The 21,522-nt window shown below is 39.4% G+C and overlaps 1 protein-coding gene across 3 annotated transcripts; it reads right to left on the bottom strand.

The window, feature by feature from the left end:
- Positions 1 to 527: 527 nt before the first annotated feature.
- On the bottom strand, positions 528 to 21,188 carry ptk2bb (protein tyrosine kinase 2 beta, b). Of its 3 annotated transcripts, none has more exons than XM_023403000.2 (31): positions 21,080 to 21,188; positions 14,979 to 15,214; positions 14,470 to 14,648; positions 14,256 to 14,343; positions 13,717 to 13,796; positions 13,518 to 13,580; positions 13,255 to 13,309; positions 12,060 to 12,200; positions 11,116 to 11,190; positions 10,103 to 10,204; positions 9,840 to 9,957; positions 9,651 to 9,690; positions 9,394 to 9,425; positions 9,207 to 9,251; positions 9,020 to 9,114; positions 8,625 to 8,706; positions 8,434 to 8,534; positions 8,072 to 8,187; positions 6,731 to 6,831; positions 6,196 to 6,285; positions 5,333 to 5,537; positions 4,646 to 4,754; positions 4,480 to 4,539; positions 4,222 to 4,344; positions 3,894 to 4,046; positions 3,618 to 3,653; positions 2,702 to 2,726; positions 2,547 to 2,581; positions 2,155 to 2,289; positions 1,905 to 1,985; positions 528 to 1,484 (listed from the first exon to the last, which is right to left on the bottom strand). In XM_023403000.2, the coding sequence occupies exons 2-31, from the start codon at positions 15,174 to 15,176 to the stop codon at positions 1,269 to 1,271; spliced, it is 2,979 nt and encodes a 992-aa protein (XP_023258768.1). In that variant the 5' UTR covers positions 15,177 to 15,214; positions 21,080 to 21,188; the 3' UTR covers positions 528 to 1,268. The 3 variants fall into 3 exon arrangements, with proteins under 3 accessions (XP_023258768.1, XP_087029258.1, XP_023258769.1); XM_087173132.1 differs by lacking the exon at positions 21,080 to 21,188 and adding an exon at positions 20,078 to 20,161; XM_023403001.2 differs by lacking the exon at positions 21,080 to 21,188 and adding an exon at positions 17,577 to 17,703.
- Between the last annotated feature and the right edge of the window lie 334 nt (positions 21,189 to 21,522).

Here is a 21,522-nt window from a genome sequence, read left to right as displayed (position 1 = left end):
AATGTTGATAGAAACAAAGTGCAACAGGGAGCACAATAAAAGCAACAACTGTGCAAAATCATGCGACAACAGCCGTTCGACCTTTATAAAGCTTATCACCTTTTGATGAGACGGCATCAGATAAGAGCTGAACCAACTGTGTGGTAATTTGTGTTGCTGCGTGGGATTACATGACATTATTTTACAGGTGTTGCCTTTACTGTGTTTATTACCTAGAAAAAATAGATTAAAGGTTAGGTAACCTTTGCTTTAGTCATTGCTGAGTGAATTATAATAACTGCCACGTTTCCCTTTTGGCGCTTTGCTCCGTTCTTAATCTGCACAATTACTTTCTTCCCAGCAGCTTTTTGTAATTTGTCAATCTTCCAGAAATATTAGATTTTCTGAGGAATTTCACCTTGAATTTTCCAAACGGGTCCAAATGAGAACTGAAAGATTATTATCAATACTTGGTCACAAATTTCAGTGCAAAAGACACAGATACTCAACATCAACAGGATGTATGCTACAATGAACAGGCATTCATGTACAGTAGTATACATCATATTTATTTTTATATCATTGGAATTATGTGCTACAATTTCATATTTTATGGTAATGATAACAGACATAATACAACAACCTTTGACTCAAGTTGAACAGACTTTAGCTGACAGTTCATTATCCATACCATTGTAAGTCTTCATCATAATTTATATAAAATGCTTACAATTTTAACATAATGTGTCTGGAAAGTATAGATATATAAAACGTTTTTTTCTAGCTGACGTTCCTTATCATTTTGTCACGCTCACATTTCACACACACTACTGTTGACAGGTTTGAAAGAATAAAGAGTTTCTGCAGTAAAACCAATAAGACACATTTCATATTTACAAGGATGTTTTAAATTCTGAGCAGATATTTAAACCAGTAAGTAACCAATCACAACTGAAAACAGTTTACATCAAATGAAATTTGTAAGGACTGACTGCAACCTTAACACGATGCTTGGGATTTGTAGACTGTAGTATAAATCTCCCATTTACTTTGGTAAGGATTCCCATCCTTCTTCCACGATGGCCTGACTTGTACCATTATATACTTAAATTTACCAACACAACAATTACAACACGATGACTGTCCAAAGAAGCAACAGCTCAGCAACAGCACCAACTGTTGGCAATGATTTGTTCACAACAACTGTGTGCAAATGTTAGGTCTGACTGATGAGAAAAGGTCAGATTTAAGCTTAATGTGTAAACAGAACCAGAGCACTTTACAGTCCACTAGGGGTCCACAGGCTTAGCTAAGTTGGCCCTGACTCTTGCTTGGTCCACAGCATCCAACATGTTCTTGCTGTCCATTGCCAGAGTGTGCGCTGCAGCCAGCAACTGTTTCTTACACTCCTCCTTCAAAGAGGTGATGGCGTTCTGCTGCGCCAGCCGCATTTTACTGATCAGCTCCGCCATGTCGTTGTTCAGCAGCTTCTGGGTGCCCTCGATCTGGTAAACAAACAATGGATTTAAATTCATTTTCTCATCAATATTACAGTGGGCGTGCACAAAATGAACACAAGAACAATGTAGGGCAGTTAAATTAAATAGAAAAACACTATCTTTAGGAAGCTTTTAAATGTTCAGTTTTTTTGTCGAGATTTCTACAGGGATATGTTGAACACTTTACATATTATTATTATCAAAAATTTAAATGTTTGGATTTGTAGAAACCCACTTTGAGTGTCCTCAGTCAGAATAGGAAACATTAAAAAAATATATATTCTTTGCATGTTTGGGTAGTTCTGTCTCTTTTTGTTTCCGGGACAAGCAGAGGGACTAAACATGGGGACAAGACAATAAACAATAAAGAAAGGAAGCAGAGAGATGAGAAAACAGAGCAAACGAGCTGAAGCTGATGTAGTGTACCTCGGTCCTGACAGACTCGTGTAAGGTGGGCAGTATGTCATCCACATTGCGAATCAGATCTCGTAAAGCCATTCCTACAGACTGGGGGCAGAGATCAATACAGAGAATTATCAGCTGCATGACTCAGGAAGTTTGTGTTTGATTCACGACCTTCAAATTAGACGATACAGACGAACTGAACTGTAGAACAAACTGTAAAGAAATTAAATTTAAAAAAAAGAAAAAAAAATTGAAAATTGTCTCACTGTACCTTGACAATGGTGATATATTCATCTGGCTGCAGTTCAGTGATGTCATTCTTGAGTTGAACAACAACTTTGACCAAGTCCATGACAGACTTATACACTTTGTCATCAGAGCGGTCCAGTTCAGCTGTGGGCGCAGGCTAAGAAAGAGGGAATGATGTGCTTTTTTTAAAATGATTAAAATACTCGTCCTCATTACTTTAAACTGGACACTATTTTAAATGCTTGGTGACATCAGTGCCCTTTCAACTGAGGGGTAATTAAACTTCTCAAATGTCTGGGTTCATTATAAATTCTTTGTATCTAAAAATCAAAGCTGATAAAATTAAATGGTCTTTTCAGTGAGATAAAAAGATATTACAATCCAAAAAAAAAAAAAAAGAACTGGTATAATTACCTGCGCTGTGAGCCGTGGGGGTTTCTCTGGCGGTGCTGTGAGGCAGAAAGATGAACGTTATAAGAGACAGAGAGAAAGTAAAGGGAGTCAGGAGGACAAAGAGAGAAATAATAGTCTCCAGAATTAATTTAATGTGAATTTCTTTGAGCACTCACCATTCTCTGTGTCAGCTCCAGGGGACTGAAAAGAATAGACAAAGAAAAACCTCATGAGGACTAGAAAATAAACCCTGTCCAGACTGTCTCTGTAAAGACATTCAACACACAATAATGCAGAAAGGTCATCCGAGTAAATAGAACTAACTTCAGACCAAAGTCTTTTTAGATTTAATTTATATTCCAACAGAGAAAAGTATATAGAAATACAAATCTTGTTTTTAATTAAACTGTTTTACTGTATATCCCCTTGCATATTGTATATCTGTAACAATCATTCTATTCATTGTGATTAAAACTTTTACTTATTTTTGGTTTCCTAGAGTTCTCAGAGTTTGTCATCAAAAATGAATGCATTGCATTGATATGCGACTTGATTTACGATTGTATTGGATCGTTGCAAATAAATAAAAAGTGCATCATTTAATATATTTGTGATCAGAAGAAGACAAAGGAAAACATGCATTATTTTTACATGACATTTCTCTTATGCGATTTTGTGTATTTACATATATTAAATATAATTAACACTATATATTAATATCGTCCAACATACAGGTCAGTGGTTGTAGTGGTTCTTCCTTTTCCGCTAATCGCTGGCATCATTGCACTTTCACTGCTTTGATTTCCTCTTTAAATAATCAGGTTTACTTTGCTGAAGTTTTAGTTAGATGAATGTTTTCTAACTGCACTGAAAATATCTTGAAAAACCACATAAACTACTCCATGTTGTGTGACACGATGCTGACTACACCCGGCCACTTGTCCAATCGGAATAAGAAGAATATTCCTCCAAAGATAATTGCAAAAACCATCTGGTTATGTTCAATTATTTAAAATTCTAATTCAACAAGCTTAAATATGTTTTAATTTTCTCCTTTGAGTGAAATCAGAGTGTGTACAGACTGATACCTACCGCTGGGCCGGCAGGATCCTCTGGTCCCATGGGGTCCTGCAAAAAAACAGGCAGGTTCATTTTATAGAATATGGACGTGGACCCTCTCTTTGGAACTGTGATCAGAGGAACATTCAATTTAAGACTAGCGGGGCGTCGGGAGCGAACGGGTGGGTCGGTATTGTTTAATGATGCCTCGCTCAGCGTAGCCTCCAGGGCCACGTTGATTTCGGGAGCGAGGGCACACAGAGACACAGAGAAGGGTTTGACAAAAGTTAATGATGCTCTGTTTCCCACCAGGAGTTTCTCCTTTTTCTGCAGCCACTTATTATCCTCCATCATCTGCGCCTTCTGCTGACGGAGAGTGTCCTGCATATTCCGTTTCTCCCTCTGCCACAGGCGCTGGGCGGCCTCCTTGCTGTTTGGCTCCACTCGGGGAAACTCGTTCTCCTACAAGAGGACCAGGGAAATGTGATAGGGGGATAAATACCACACAATATTTGTCTCTTTTTTTTCCTTTAATCTCTTGATGCTTTAATATTGTAGGTTTATCTAAATTTGAACAATGAAGAAAGCACACAGCCGTAAGCTTAAATCTTTAATCTAAGTGCTGAGTGTGTCTTACCCCCATGCTGCGACGTCGTGGGGACCTGACTGGCAGTGCAAGAGTGTTCATGGAGTCAACGGGGGACTGATATTCACAGGGGCTGGCCAGATCAGGGGAGCTGGCACACAAAGCTTCATTCAGCTGCACGGATAAACACATTACATACATACAAACGTTTATTTTATCATATATATTTTTTTCCCAAAGTGAAGTCTGTCATCTTGGAGGAAACTGGCAACTTTAGAGGAGTTACTTGGACACATTGATATACTGTACCTGAATGTGTAGACCAATGCTGAGCGTGTTCCCAAACCGCCCTGGTTTCATTCTTGAAGGCTATGGTAAAGGTAGAAAGATTTTTTCTTTTTTTTTTCTTTTCTTAAATGTACATATGCATTAAATTCGTGTGCTATTTTTAGCTGAATGTGAAAGGGATTCATACCTTGGGAGGAGGCTCGTTGAAGTTTAACTTGGGATCAAAATATTTTGTGGAGCGTGCTCGGTCCCTCTCTCTCTCCACCTCCTGCTCCTTCTCCATCTTATGGACGTCACTGACAGATTTAAGACGACAGTTTAGTCTTTGTAAGAGAGGCACAACAAAAAAACCACACACATAATGGGCTTTTTCACCTACTGGACTAAATCACTTCAAATAGATACATCTTTCCTGTTATATAAAATATTTATATATTATTTTTTATTTTCTATATATTATCTCATTTTTAAATTCTTTCAGCTTAAAAACCAGCGATGAATGGACCTAACTTCTATATCAAAGAAGCTCTGAGAAGGTTGTTGGATTAACAGTAAAATAACATCATATCAAATCAGTGTAACTATCTCATTGAGGCTTTTGTCCTTATTGTTTATGAGGCAAAGGAAACTGACAATTGAGAATAGCAAAACATTTACTGATGAGAAAAACACTTAACATCTATTAATGTGAAATGCTGTGGGTTATTTCGTCATATACTGAGGAGAAAACCAGAGCAGTAGGAGGAGCAGACCAAAAGGTCATCACAAGATTCAACTTGTAAATATGACCTGACTCTCTGAGCCTACATTCATTTTTATTCCGTGCAGTCACTTTGTAAGAGGAGAGCTCTTTTCATAATGAATAGAGAAATACCTGATCTTGACCACCAGCTCAGTGAAAGTGGGTCTCTCTCTGGGGTCGTAGGACCAGCAGCGGGTCATGAGTGAGTAGAGAGCAGGAGGGCAGTCATCTGGTTTGGGCAGCCTGATGCCCTGCTCCAGTTGGTTGATTACGTCTCTGTTCTCCAGCCAGAAAAACGGCTGCTGCCCTCGACTCAGTATCTCCCACATACATACAGCTGCAGAGATATACAAACAATAAAAAAAGACATGATCACCCCATAATTTATTCTTCATGATGAAATTGTGCGACAGGGCTACAGAGGAAAATTTCAAGCAAAGACAAAACAACAGCATGGAGGTCTGTTTGGTGATGAGGACCAACACAAGACGATGACGCAACGCGCAACTTTTTCTCCATAAATACTTGAAGAGAAACTTCAATGGAACTATAAATAAACAAGGGCGGGAAATAACAAGACATTCAGTTTACTGTAACATAAGACAAAAGAAAAACAGGAAAACTGAGAAGCTGCTTGAAAAATGACCTAAATGATTAATCAATTAACACGATTGTTTGCCGATTTTCCTGAAATGTTCTGCTATAGAGGGAGACAAATAGCCACCTGTCACCACCTTCCTGTATTCAGGCAAGTACTACTGCATCGGGGGATGAGTCATGAGTAATAAAGACCATTAAGGCTGTTGAGGCTTGTTTGCGAACAGAGGACCTCAATGTATTTGTGATATCAGTTCAAATAATTCTCACAACATCATAAAATCATGCAGCGCTTGTTTAGGCTGATGATTAACCAGCCACCCGTCTTTTGCCACATACGAGTGTCATGTTCGTTCTTTGCACCAAACTAAGCTGTTGTAGGTCAATCCGCGGCTCACCGAACATCCACACATCACTGGACGTTGTGAAACGTCTGAAGTTGATGGATTCCGGGGCCATCCACTTGATGGGCAACCGAGTAACAGATGCTGCAGAGAAATAGGAGACGTTAGTATTTTTCCAACAACCTTTTTGAAAAGGAATATAAAGAGAAACCTTTTTAAAAATTGGCAACTGAATCATTTTTCTCAGATTTGTTTAAACCTATTATATTTTATGCATAACTTTGTGTCAGACCTTCTGTTTGTGCCAAGAGTGTTTTAGTTTGGAATTTCACAACAACAGACATGCATGTTTCATAAATAATGAGAATTTTTCAGTTATGCAAATGAAAATTTCTCAGCAAAACAGCCATGAGCGTGCAGTTGTTAATGTGGTAAAATGTGGTCACCGTTTTCTTTTATGCAAACCTTTTCCTGTAAGTTATTTTGAAATCTATCTGTCTATTTATCTCTTTCAAATATTATTTTGTTTAATCTGACAGTTTAATGTGTAATCAAATCAGCTTTTATTCTCCTAGTTTTCCTCTGTTACCTTTGTAGTATTCCTCATCCTCGATGTACCTCGACAGACCGAAGTCTCCGAGCTTCACACTGTCTGGACTGGCAACTAGCACGTTCCTAACTGCGATGTCTCTGTGAGAAGACACCAACAGCACAGGAAGAAAGGTTCAACTTTATGTAGGAACAGGTGGAGATGACATATACACAATGTGATTAATGCAAATGCTGCAACATGATGGAGTCTGTTATCGGTGGAGCAGAGTGTCTAAAATAGCCATTAGCCCTCACTGACTGAGCTAAATTTGCTTCTTGGTTACTGAAGCACTGCAATAACAAGCAGAATACAAAAGGAATTTTAACATTTTCCACGCAGGCAAAAACCTAATTTTCTTTGTCTGTGTTTCCACTTCACAGGAGATTGAATCTTCGAGTGGCTGCTTTGCTGCCTGAAACCTTTTGATAATGTTCTGCAGAAACGACAAGCGAAACGAGGTTTTCTGTCATCTCAAGTCAACTGTAATGTTGTTTAGTATAAATATTTCAACTTTAAATAAAAGGTTTTCCATTGACTTTTTTTTTTCCTGGTTCCAGACCATCGCTGCCTACATCCCGAATTTTGATTGAGTCCAGTATCTCATGGTGATCACAAGATAACTGACCAGATTTCAGAATTATCAAATTATTTTTAACAACATATTGTATTTCAATCCCAGAATATAACAGACTGAAGAATCACAAAAACTGTTTTTTCTTTTCATAGCAGCGCCAAAAGGCCTAATTTATATAATTTGTGAAAAACCTATTACTGTACTCCCATCTGAAGAAAACAGACCATTACAAGCAGAGTAATATATGGCCTTGGCTCTCTCCATAACATCTGAGGATGCCTGATAGTCAGGTTTATAATAAACATAAAATTTCAAAATGAAATTTGTGGCTATTTATGCACTGTAACTGTCATTTATTTTATCTTCTATTTCATTGTATTCTTTTTAACTCATATTTATCTCTTTTTTTTTTACACTGCCTTGATTTTCTTATCTTGTCATAATGCCTTTGTCTGTCTTGCAAACTTTAAATGGACTTGTTGTCTTGCCTGTAGTTTTGTGGCTGGGTTCTTGTACACAGTAGTTTCAAGATTCATTAGTTGTTTCTTGTATAATGATGCGAGTAAGTGACATATTCACAAATACATAGTCTAGTGACCTTTCATAAAAATGTCATAGTTGCCTGTAATATTGCTCTGTTAATCTACTAAAACACAAAAATATAAGAAAGCACTTTTCTACATTTGTCAGTTGAATGGACTGAACTCAGCTGAACAGTGTCAGTATCATCACTGCCTGAATACAAAGAGAAAATATTCTTTCACCTGTGTACCAGGTTGACCCCTTCCAGGTAGACCAGGGCTTTGCAGATCTGCAGGCTGAACAGCACCAGAGTTGTATTTGTCAGATTGTTCTTGTTCTGAGTCAAGTAGTTTCCAAGCTGCAACAACGTCAATTTTTAAGTTAGGACAGGAAAACTACATCGGCACAGAAATGCAAATACATGTAACTGCACCAAAATCAGTCATGACTCATGTTGCTTGTGGACATGTCAGACGACTTCAGTGAGCTGTAGTTCCCTTTTTTTATGTCAATCCAGTTGATGCCCTCTTAAACTAAAACACATCAGTTCAATTATGATTGAAATCAAATAAAATATATCATGAAAATCGTGGCTGACACTAACCTCTCCGTGCTGATAGAGCTCCATGACAATCCACACAGGATCCTCCTCTATGATCCCAATCAGTTTGACGATGTGAGGATGGTCCAGGTTCTTCATGATCACTGGAAAATCCACAGAGTTCACAAATTTTAATGTTTGTAACTCTCAAAGTTACAGTAACTAATGCCACCCTGTTATTTTCTACACTTTACCTGCTTCACTCATGAACTTCTCCATCACATCGGGTGAGCAGTCTTTGCAGGTTTTCACTGCCACATTGATCCTGTCTCCATCCTGTTCAATCAACAAACAAAGAGACATTGATTCTGTAAACATTTGAATGGGATTTAATAAGATTAATTATGTAAACAGCAGTGGACATAACCCTGTTTGTATCATTAAAGTGAATATTGTCTAGTCTATAGTACAACTGCGTTAGAGATAACCTTACAGTTTTTAATCCCTTATTGCTGTTAGTATTGACACATATATATATATATATATATATATATACACATATATATACATACATACATAGCTATATAGAAAGTTATATATACATACATAAAATATATAGTCTATATATACATACGTAAAATACACTTACAGGTTTTTTGTAAAATCCATCATAGACTTCCCCAAAAAACCCCTCACCGAGAATCCGGCCAAGAACGATGTCATTTCGGTCAATCCCATACTTCACTAATAGAGAACAACATTTGTTGAAGCTCAAAAGTGAGTTTATACGATAAGTCTTATTCTGCAAAATACATGAACACCATCTTTGGACAAACCTGATTTCGGCCTTTCATCAAGAATTTCACAGTAGATATCTGACCCTGCAAATACAAGAGAAAGAACTTCAGTACCTCCCTCAATATATTTTTTGCGGGACAATTACAGACACATTTGGCTGGTAATTAAGACCGTGCTGTGTTGTACAATGGAGGTTATGTAATACTATGAAAACTGTCAGCTCACCCATACTGTGTCTGACCGAGCTGGTGTCTCTGCTGCTCCAGAGAAAAAAAGACAGAATGAGAGGAAGCCCCGATCATAAATATACAAGTTATGGCTCCTCAGAGCGCTGACAGCATGATTCAATAAAACAGTCCCTCTCATCAATAAATTACTTTTCATTTCATATTACAACCAAAGGGAATGAGTACAGCTTGGACTCTGCAGCTACAATGAGGCACAAATCATTCAAAGTTATAAAACAGTCAAAATCCACTCACCCTGTGGGAATCTCAGGGAGGGAACTTCGTGGATTAGCATCTAGGATAGAAATTAGATAAGATAATTCCAGTAAAGTTTAAATTATACATTTCTCAAAAGACTCTAATTAAGCTTTTAAGTCTTCCAACTATGTTTCAATCACAGTGGTGTTAAGAAAATAACAGGGGAAGTAGCTGAGTCATACGCACCTTTATTTGGTCGGTAGATAACAGTATCATCTGTTTTGTTTTCCAAGCGGCAGTATCCATCAATAAGGTCCATCATGTTTTCCGCCATAGGGACTGTGACCACGTTGATCGATAGGCGCTATCAGAAAGAGGAAAAAAAGGACAATGGAGGCACATATTACATTTCCTGTGCAATCATTCCCTCTCTAACTCTTACTGGCTATTTTCAACACTGTATGAAGAAATATTGTATAATACGTGGATTGTGTTGTTGTGGTACTCACTTGTCTGGCCCCCTCTATCTCGAGGTTTAGGAGAGCCTTGCCGTCGCTCTGAGATAAGCATTGTACTTTCTTGATCTGTTTGAAGTCGGCAAGAAACACAGCCTGAGGCACAAAAGAGAAGGAATGCAATACGTTAAATGAAGATGGGGCTGATTACATTTGTAATACTGTGTGAGATACATAATGATGTCGTATCCACTGATGGCTGTGGACAATGTCAAGAGATGTCTCTGCAAAACATGTCTAGACACGATAAGGTGGTGTGGCAGGTTTCCTTTCGTTTATCCCACCGAACTGTCAGTATCAAAAATGATATGTTGATACTTTGATGGTGATGACAGTTGAACATTTTAGGAAGTACGCTCCTTCACTTACTTACCAAGAGTTAGATGAGAAAATTGATGTCACTCTCATAACTGTATGCTAAATATGAAGCGCTATGAGTTAGCTTAGCTTAGCTTAGCATAAAGACGGATAACAAAAATCCGACTACCACAACTTCTAATACTGAAATAATACTAATCTGCACAAAAAATTGAATGTAAAAACAACAAGTGGTGATTTTACGGAGCGGTTACGTGCCAGACCAGGAGCAGTTGCCAGACAACCAGCGAGACTTCAAGAAGTAGCTGTTAATCAGTGAGCTTTAGAGGTGTTGTAAGGTGGATTTTATTACTTTTGGACAGAGCCAGGCTAGCTGTTTCCCGCTGTTTCATGTCTTTTTTGTTAAGCTTTATGCTCTGTAACCTCTGCTAAAATGAGCGGAGGCTGTACTGCAGGATAAAAACCACAGATCTAACCGGCTGCTGGCTTAATTTGTAACATCTAGACATGAGATCAATCTTCTCATCTAACTCTCATCTCCTCTCATCTTACAAAAAAGCAAATTGTTGTTCTTCCCAAGAAGCCCCAACTAATCATTTAACAAGAATCCTAGAACAAGGCAAAACACATATATAACACCACAGTGTTCTGTATGATGGAAGAAATACTTAAATCTTCACCACGCTTACCGCTGAATTCTTATGTGTGCGTTGGCGAATGCCTCGCCCGCCGATGACCAACTCCACTGACAGGCTCCAACCTTGCTGTTGACAAATGAGAATGATTTAAGGCCCTGTGCTCGTGGATCCGTCTGCGCGGGGCTCAGTCAAACACTCCCTGCCCAGTGCATCAAAATCTACTCAGGTATTTTCATGGCCAAGAGCACTTGGAAGCGGGGCAGGGTCCGAAAGATTACATTATCATAAATTATAGTAGGGCATGTTAGAGGTTGTGAGCACCGTGGCCAATCACATTCCCCTTCTTTCATCCCCTTAAAACACAGCATGCTCCCTGTCGTCACAACAGACTGGGAACACAGTAGGGAGCTTTCCTCAGAGGAAACTTCTTGTTGTCTGGGATGTTAAAATATGAATACAGCAGCTCAGATTTACCGCCAGGAGCAGATGATGTCTCCTGAAGAAATTATGATCATCGTGTTTTCGGTGTGCGTTGGTGTATTTATCATACAATGCTTCAGAACCATCTGCTGTTAAATACCACCGTAGTGCCATATTTACAGTGAAAGCAGTTCAATGCCAATGCAGTCTTTTTTCTTTTTTTATATTGTGCTCTTAATTTCTGAAAATACTTTTAGTGTTTAATTTAATCTGGATTGATACGTTTTACATGTAAAAATGATTGCTGACGTTCTGATAAAGAAATATTTGCCCGCTTCATCTTTATGTTGAGACTTATTGTGGCATGATAAATTGAAACTTCAGCCAAACTCAAACACCGCATCTCGGGCCTTGCACTGGCATGAAAAACAGAGCCCTTAATGTTTGTAACATTAATATGAACAAGAGTAAAATCCCTGTTTGGAGCGCCTAAATCCACAATAACAACTATGACAGGATTTAGAGGAAGAGCGCATCAGTGTCAGTAACAGGCTGAACGTGATGTTGTCACTCACCACTAGTTCACACGGGAAGACCTCTTCATCGAAGTTGACGAAATCTTTGAGGGTCTCAAAAAACCTGACCATGCAGTCGTCCTCCTTGAGTGTGGCGTACTGTTGAAACGTCTGCTGAATCAGCTTCCGTAGCTGCTTCGACTGGATCACAACAGGGACATTTGAAATGACGAAACACAAGACTAGGTCAAGATTTAGCACATGTCTGAATCACGTACGGTCGGTGTAATTGGGTTGAAAATTGTTGTGGAACCCTTTATCCGTTACTCTCTGCGCTCACATTACAGTGTTTTAATGCAGATGCTTTTCTCATTTACATGTTTTTCTATGTCTGTTGTCAGACAATGGAACTAGTATGAAATAGTGACTGAAACGCGGCACATTAAGACTAGTTAACCAGATTTAATAACCGCAGCGTCGTCCGATAAAATCACAATGGACAAAAGTGAACGACTGTGATGATCACTCAGAGAGAAAGCTAGAAGCAACTTCGGATGTTTTCACACATCGTCGTCTTTAAAAAAGGAACCAAACTCAGTCCTGTTAAAGTGGACCGACAGAAAAGACACTCAGTTCCTTTTTTGTTTTTTTTTCTCATTGTGAGTTAATTTGAAAAAGGACTCCGTTCTCTTTATGGTTCACTTCAGCTCCGATGGAGCCTCAGTCCTCTTTTTGTTCCCACCATAGATCCTCTAGATCTCTCAGACCTTTACTGCTTTGGATTATGGGTAGCTTTAAATTAGTAATATTGTTTTACTAATTTAGTTAAATCAGTACCGCAATCTAGTATATTCTCTATATAGTGTAGAGTGCACAGTAGACAGTGTATATTCTACCACAACTCATACTACTGTACTAGAATATACGATATATTCGGTTCACTTCAGAGGTGTCTGGGTTCATTTGGAGTGTTCACATATGCGTAAAAAATGCTGACGAATCGCACTGAGTTCGTTTTGAAGCCTGAAAGGGACCACGTGTGAAAACAGCGTCTGTCTGGGGAACAAGGTGCTGTTCCACCTCTCTGCTTCTCACTGAACAGACCCGACACAGAGATGTTCCTCTTGCTACTTCGATGGAAAGTAGCTAAAGTTTGTCCAAAAAAGTTGCTAGGTGCTTTTTTGAAAAAGATGCACAAAATTGACAACGTTGCAGGTTGTAGACCCCCCCCCCCCCTAAGGATAGGATAGTTTACCTTCATGCTGTTGATCAGTTGTGGAGGAAAGAACAGGTCCAGGCCCACTTCTTTTCTTCATTTGTAAAGACACATAGAAAGAAAAACAGGAAGATAGAGGAATCAAAGACATGAATATTGCTGCAAGATGAACACATCACAATGTTCCTAATGTCAAAAATGGATTGTAAAGTTGCTATCAGGCATTTATAACATTTAATAAACACTAGGTTCATTTCATTTCATCATCAAAGAAATAAAGTTAAGAGAAAATAAAAACTTACTCTAGCAGCTCAAAGTTAGACTTCTTTTCTAGACCTTTTGCATTCATGTCTTTATAGAACCTCCTGTAGAAACACAGTAAAAACAAAGCAGGTTAGTGCAGCATAAAACTAACAAACTCAATCACCTCACCCTTATCACTCTCAAACAAGCGGAATGACATTGTTTAATCAGCAAGCGCAAAAGAATGCAGAGACTCACCTGATCTCCAAGCAACCGAGCTGCAGTGCCATCCCGTCGCTGACTTTACTGGCATGATACTGCATGTAATCACTACGCACCTGTCGTAAAGTTAAACAGAGAAATCAGATATACCGACATATACTCCAGTAACACTGAACTATTACACTATTACGAAAATAATTTGGATATGATGGCAAAATTGAAATGTATGATATATATATATTTTTTTTTCTTTATACACCCACTTCATTTTTGTCAGAAGCATGACTGGGAGTGATGGTTTATTTTTCTGATTATTATTATTAATAATTATAGAGCTAAAGGTTTTATTATTATATTGTATCATTATTACATGTAGATGTGTTAATAAAAAGGAGTGCCACCTACAGAAACCCAAACATTACCAACACAAAACCAGTCTGGGAAAAAGTCATCCCTCTACTGGTCAGTGCAGTGTGAGAACACTTCTTACTGCCAGATATCTATTGATCTACAACAGCCAAAAAGTTTAAAAAAAATAAATAAATAATAAAATAAAATACACTGTAGTTTGTTACCTGTTGGTAAAAATACAGCAATGTAGATCTGTCATCTGTGAATTTTTCCAGGAAATTGACAGGAACGTATCTGATACGTAGGTCGTACCTGTAATCAAGAAAAAACCAGCGCAGTTCATCAAATGCAGTGTTTTAATTTCACACGCTGTAAATATGTCTCATATCATTCAAACTATAGAAGAAGAAATCATGGATCCTAATAATCCGTCTGTACCTCCACTCAGCTTCCACATGATGGCTCTCGTAGCGTTGTTCTACCTCTCCCACAGTCAGATCCGGATGCAGCCAGTGAAGTTCTTCAGACTTCAAGTGTTTCAGCAGGAGACCGTAGGATCCCGTATGTTTGATGTTCGGCCCCAGTCGACCGCTCACCAGGATCGAACGAATGATGGCCTGAAACAGATGCAATGAGCAAAGTCCAAAGGTCCTCATTTAAATTTTTATCATGGATTTATAGTCACCCTCGCCAAATATTACACTCTGTGGTGGACAGACATGAGACAAAGCACTTCCAATATGTTTTTTTTTGCCGAGAATTCATCGACAGCTTAAGGAAGACAAAACAACTTCTTCTCCAGCTCAGGTACCAACAAGAACCACATGCTTCAAACTTGACAGATCTTTGATTTGTTACCAAAATCATCCAAGATAAACTAAATCCCCCCTTTAATCACAGTCCTCTGACACGTCAACTCCCTTCCCCATATTTTGAAGACGACTCACCCTAATCTGCCAGGAGCTATCACATTTGACCAGCTTGAAGTTCTTGCCCAGGTTGTTGTTGGTGCAGAAGCACACCTTGAGGATCTTGACGGGCCCTCCGTCGCCAGCGAACTGTGATTCGGGGCTGGACTCGGTGCCACTTTGTCTTGGACTGGCCACCTTCCAGGACAGGGTGTCACTGGACATCACCTCGTACATTTTCAAGATTGGGTTGGCACCATCATAACCACAACATCCTGCCGACAGACAAAGGAAAAAGATTGGAATTTAGATGTTATGTGAATAGTAATATTTTGATAGTGTCAACCATAGTAGGCGACCTAAAAGGGTGAGGAGAGTTTATTTTATTTAAACTCAAGCCTCTTTTTAAAATTGAAATCCAGGTGAAACAGAGATTCGAATGTATCCAGTGTATTGAGGGAAGGCCTGTGATGACACTACTGTCTGTACACGCCACTCTGTGACTTGCTACAGCATAGTATGAGAGTCATGCTACTCTTCAAATTCATGCTGTGATCTTGTGCCATGTGGTGTCTGACTCACATCATTTCATTCTGAGATCCGCCGATTACATTCCTCCCTCAAGTGAGGGCCTGTGTGTTTCATAGAACAGTGACAGTGAGTTCTATCATCAATATCGACAGGGAGAAACTCCTTAACGTTTCTCTTTTTTTCCACTGCAAAGGCAAATACAGGTGAAATTTCAATAGATATCTGCTGAAAACACAATGTGGGAGCGACAGCATGTGGGAAACTAACCGTCCGCAGGTTACACGAGAAAAGAAAATTTAGTAAACTGAGACGACACTCACCGGAAACCAAACTACAGTGAATGGCAGAGTGATTACTAACCAACCGCATAGCTCAGGGCACTTATGCAACCTCTGTTGATTTGTCCGACACGCAGGACTGAGGTGAGAATGACTCCGAATGAAAAGAAATTGTTTGGAAACACTTACTTACTCGCTTTATTGGCAAGAGTTAAATGAGAAGATTGATCAGTCTCATGCTGGTCTGTTCAATATCAAACTAAAGCCAGGCTACGTTAGCTTAGCTTAGCATAAAGACTGGAAACAATGGCTGCCTATCAGCACCTGTAACGCTCGCCGACAAATGTAAATTTCATAGAAAACAGACCTTTTACAGCGACTCAGAAATTGGTTAGCTTTCCTGCAGCAATGGAAGTAAATGAATCCCTGAAAGTTAGTGCAAACAATCCCTCCAGGTTTCCCAACTCGTGTTGATGACTTACAAACCCTCTGTCTGTACAAAAGGCTGTGTGGGGATCAACTGTGTTACTACACACTCTGATGCATTACTAGGACAGCACTGTCCTGCAGGAAGTAGTAGCCTACTGTGTATTTATATTATGATGGTGAGAAAGAGGCAGTAAGACAGAGTGGTTGGTCAGAGTAAGATAATGAGCCAAAAGGACAGGTCTCCAGACTTAAACCCCATGGAGCTGGTTTGGGCTGAACTGGACAGAAGATGAAAGCAAAGCAAACTTCAAGTATATTGTGGGGGAAAAACACCATGAGGGGCTCTGGCTCAGGAGGTAGAGCAGGTCGTCCACAAATGGGATGGTCAGTGGTTCGATTCCTGGCTCCTCCAGGTCGAAGTGTCCTTAGGCAAGATACTGAACCGCAAATTGCCTCTGATGTGTCGTTGGTGTGTGTGTGTGTGTGGTGGATAAATGCTGTGTGAGTTTGTGAATGGGGCTTGTAGTGTAAAGCGCTTTGAGTGGTCACTAAGACTGGGAAAGCGCTATATAAGTGCAGTCAGTTCACCTTTTACAAGAGCCGTTGCCTGAGGCAAAATGTAGATGAAAGTTAGTTAAACAGTTGATCCTATTTGTTTGTTTTAATTTAAGAAACACTGAGGTATTAAACTACAAAAATATCAATAAAAAATAAATAAAAAATGGAGGCATTGTAAAACTTTTGACCAGTAGTGTCTGACTGTTTCTTGGCTGAGTGCAGTGACTGTGAGGTTGTTTTACACTTCCTTTTTGTAATTGACTGAACAAACAAGATTTTTTACATGGGAAGCTTTAAATGTGCCAGTATGTGGATTTTGTTACATTCGGACAGAGTGGGCCGAGCAGCTTCCCCCTCTTCGTGCGAAGCTCCGCTAACCGGCTAACATCTACATATTTACTGTGCAGCAACGGGCAACAGGAGAGTCTGCTCCAACCACTTAGGGTTTAAACAAACATGGTGATGGATAGTAAACATCACGAAAAAGAAAACTCCAGCACACAGCCACAACTAAACACCAGGAAACAGTCGATTCAAACGTCTTCAGTAAAGGTGGAAAAGCTGAAACCCTGCACACGCTTTGATAGAGCTTTAAGGTGACATCTGATACTGAATAAAAGGCAGCAACCAACTGATGCAACAAATATAAAGTCAGGAAAAGACACCCAGAGCAGCTCTCACCTTACAAACCCAACCATCCGTCTGACTCTGCGCCCCTCATCTTAACTTTCTGCTCTGTTAATCAAAAATCTGAGGACATATATGAGAGAGAGCTAAATACTTAAAAGCTGCCTTTACAACACACCCAGTTGTGACTTCGAGATTTCTCCCACTTACCCACCTCACAGCAGTGTCCGTCAGTAAAGTGCCTTTTAGCTGTCACAACATGTTTCCTCGTAAATGGGGCTCCTCGCTGTTAGTCCGCTGTGAGGGAGCTGAGCTGTGTTAGTTTCTCTCTGGGTTTTCCGTCGCTGTTGGACAGGGTTGTGTTTTGTTAGCCTGAGGCCATGAATTCCCCAGCAGGGCTGCATGTGGGTGTGTTTGTGTGTAAGTGTGTGTGTGTGTGTGTAAGTGTGTGTATGTGTGTGTGTAAGTGTTTGTGTGCAAGTGTGTGTGTGCGTGTGTGTGTGTGTGTGTGTGTGTGTGTGTGTGTGTGTGTATAGAGAGAAAGACAGTAAGGAAAAGAGAGAGAAGATGAGTGTGTAGCGCACCGGCATGTTGCACCATCACCTGGGTGTGGAAGGCCTGACATGATTGAGGAGAGGGTGAAGTTTAAGACGATTGCCAAGTAAGAAAAAAAACGTCCAGGGATTAAAGTGTGTGGAGGACTGGATATAAATACATTCCTTGGCTGACGTGGAAGAAACAACGAGTAAACATAGAGACATGTGTGCATTACAGAGACTGTAAAATCTGCTGTGCCAAAAATATTTTGCATGTCTCACAGTGGACCTCTGAGGGAAATGACAGATAAAGATAAACGGTGCAGTAGATGTAATAGTGAAGGGCTGAAAACAACTATGTGGAACAACAACAGAGAACAAACTGAGGAGGGAAAGGAAAGAAAAAGGTCTGAATGATGAAGGACGCCATAAATAACTTTGGTTGAGGTGAAGCTTTCACTGTTGAATCCCTGTGACCTCTCGTCCAGTTCAGGTAACGAGTGTGTGGGACTTTTTTTTGTTGTCTAGTTTTAGTCTTAAACACTTAAACACTAAAATGCAGAACAATGGGACATATAGAGTATAGCAAAGGGCTGGATCTAGTCTGGTGTAACAAATCTCAGTTAGGTACACACCAAAATGTCAAAACATGTTACCATCAAATTACAGCTGTAACAATTAATCAATTGATCCATCAGCAGATTGACAGAAAATTTATTGGCAACTATTTTGTTGTTAAATCAACAGTTTAAAGGTTTTGGTCACTCAGCTGCACTTTTTGGAAATCATGATGGACATTTTTTAACTATTCCCTGACATTTTGTAAACCGAAGAATTACCGGTAAGTGATTAATCGCAAAAGTAATCAGCAGATTAATCAATAAAGCAGCCCCTTACGTGACTGCTCAGACTTGTTGCCATATTTACGAGTATATATGACATTCTATCAATCATATTTAAGTCTAAATTTAGACTGTATTCTCTGCTTGTGTTTAGACATTTAATATTTTTGAATTTCACATTCTTTGTTAAATATAACAAAAGAGCTTTGTAGGAAAAAAATGGTTTCAAAGTCGATTTTTTAAACAACACCCAGTCCAGGTGCTCTCGTGTTTTGAATGCGATCATTTCATTTCATCTTGTGACTACACTGAACCTGTTCCGCTAAATCAAGCCACGCTAATACTGTAATTTTGTAGGACAGGAGTCTACCAATTACTTTCTAAGCAGGGGAGTCTTGTCAGGCAGAGCTCCAGCAAAAACTAAATAAATATGAGGCACAAAAAAACACACTGAAAAAAAAAAAAGCTTCCAATTAAAAACACTGACAGCCATGAAGTCCTTTCTTCTGCTTGTTTTTAACAGCACTCTAGGTTTTGTAAGTGAATAAAAGCGACAGTGTTGTTGCTTCTCTCACACACTGTCATGCTGGCACTTGAGTTGTTATGGTAACAACTGTTCCTTCCCCAGGGAGATTTTTATCCCAAACTGTGCCGGAGGTAGAGTGAACAAACTCTTTCAACACTCAGCCACAACAAACGCTGCAGCAGGACACAAAGATATGAATATTTATCCAGATTAAATGCAAATTACTGTTTGTCATTCTTCTGTTTCTAAACTCTTGTGTTTTGCTCGACATGGACACCGTGTACCGCTGCGATGTCCGAGAGTGAATGGCAGGGGGTGATACTGGGTGAGAGATAGTGACAAATGAGAATGAAATTCCACAGTGGAGAGGCAACAAACGTCAACAAGGCTGCAGCTGAGAGACCTGAGAGGAGTCTGTGTAGAAACACTAGCGTCATCCGCAATACAGTTTTCTGTAGGAGCAACAATTCCCACTGCACACACCTTGGGAAAATGTGTGAAAAAAAATCTACCACAATAAACCACAAGTGTCAAAGCGTCACAACAGAACCACAATAAAGAGGTCAGACGTTTCTTTATGTAATGACCTTTTAAATGTGCAACTCTGTTGTTAATGCCGGACTATCATGCAACAAAGGCTATGGTCCTGATGATATTCAGTCCACTCACACGGTTCCTTTTACAGCCGGACAGACAAATTGTTTGGGGTCATTTAGAAACAGTTTGTTTCACCAGAAAACCCAGAGAAGTTTATTTTTCATTTATAAAATATCCAACTCATTATGTATCTTGGTCACAAACAGAAACTTACCATCAGCAGATATATCAAGATCAGTATCGACCTCAAAAATCCGGCGCTGGTCCTACACATGTTCATCTCTGACTGATAAGTGCTGCTTAAGTAAACTGCACAGTGGTGCAGTGGAAAAGGCACGGTCACTGTCATGACATGCGCCGCTGACAGTGTTATCACACAGTGTTTCTGTGTAATGACATTATAGGAAAACCATCAGCAATCTATTCTCAGAAATCATATTAAAGCCATGCGACATTACCAATTTAAATTTTTATCAGAATATGTTTTCATTTCAAATGTAATTTAGGAAAAGGAAGTTTTCAAGATATAAATCTGGTGCTTAGTAAACGAACTGTTTTGAGGTATTGATGACTCATCATTAAACCGTGTGAAAAGGGCTACTTCTTCTCTGATAAAGACCAAGTTACACCATAAATTATGTTTTTTTTTTGTTTGTTTTTTTAATGCAGCAATTACACTGAAGCTTCTTTTTCTGGTAGGTGCCTGTCAACACAGGCAGACATCCACAGACAGGCCTGCTCTCTAAACACTGCTGTGTTGAGGGTCTGCATATTGCAACGTCATGACCCCAGGCACTGGAATGTGGCTGGCTGCTGCTTCACCTGCACAGACATGCTTTGATAATGAAGAAAGTTTTCTCTCTGGGAGAAAATGGCAGTTTGTACTTCACATTGTTTGTACTTCACATTGTGAAAATGCAAGTATTGCAAGCCTCAAAGCCAAGTTTCACACTCCGCACCGTCCCACAAGGAATAAAAACTACTTTAAAGGGGAAAACACATGTTGTTTGTAACCAGTTGAAGCAAACATCGGGACATTAAGGATCATGTCAGCGTCTGAATGCAGGCCTTTCTGTTTATATCATTAACGTCTATAAATGTGGGCCTATAGCAGCTGCTCCTCTTAGTTGCAATAAGTCATTAAGCTCACCTTACCATAAAAGAGGCGAAGTGAAACTGAAATAAACATAAACATTTTTTATATTTAAAGTCTTACCTGATTCTGACTGAAATCCTCTTGACAGAAAGTGTTATTCCTCACGAGGAGTCCGGGCCTCACAGTTTGTGTCACACTCCGTGGATTGAGCAAGAAGGTGGCAGGTGGCCACTCCCTCACCTCTGCAGCCCTGCTGTAAGGAGGGCCCACTTCCTTATTCCATGAATCTCCTACTAAGAACATGGCGGATCGCCTGTCACAAGTTGATGATACAAGCGTGGTTGTGTGTTTGTTTCTTTTTCTTTCAGACGGGCACATGGTTTTGAAATGTTCTGGTTGATTTCAAAACTAGTTTCAAAACTCAAACAACATCGTAAGACGTTTATTGAAATGGTTGTGGTTTACAAGACTCTCTGTTTATCACTTTACTTCATGGCATAAAGCAAACCCTTTCCGTATATTTTCGTATATTGAATTTTGGTCGTTTATGTTTACTTTGTTTC

The sequence above is a fragment of the Seriola lalandi genome, unplaced genomic scaffold, assembly GCF_002814215.2.
Source record: "Seriola lalandi dorsalis isolate HSWRI2012SDOR001 ecotype SW California unplaced genomic scaffold, Sedor1 jcf7180002054054, whole genome shotgun sequence".
NCBI lineage: Eukaryota > Metazoa > Chordata > Actinopteri > Carangiformes > Carangidae > Seriola > Seriola lalandi.
This window is presented reverse-complemented; position numbering and strand designations above follow the sequence as displayed.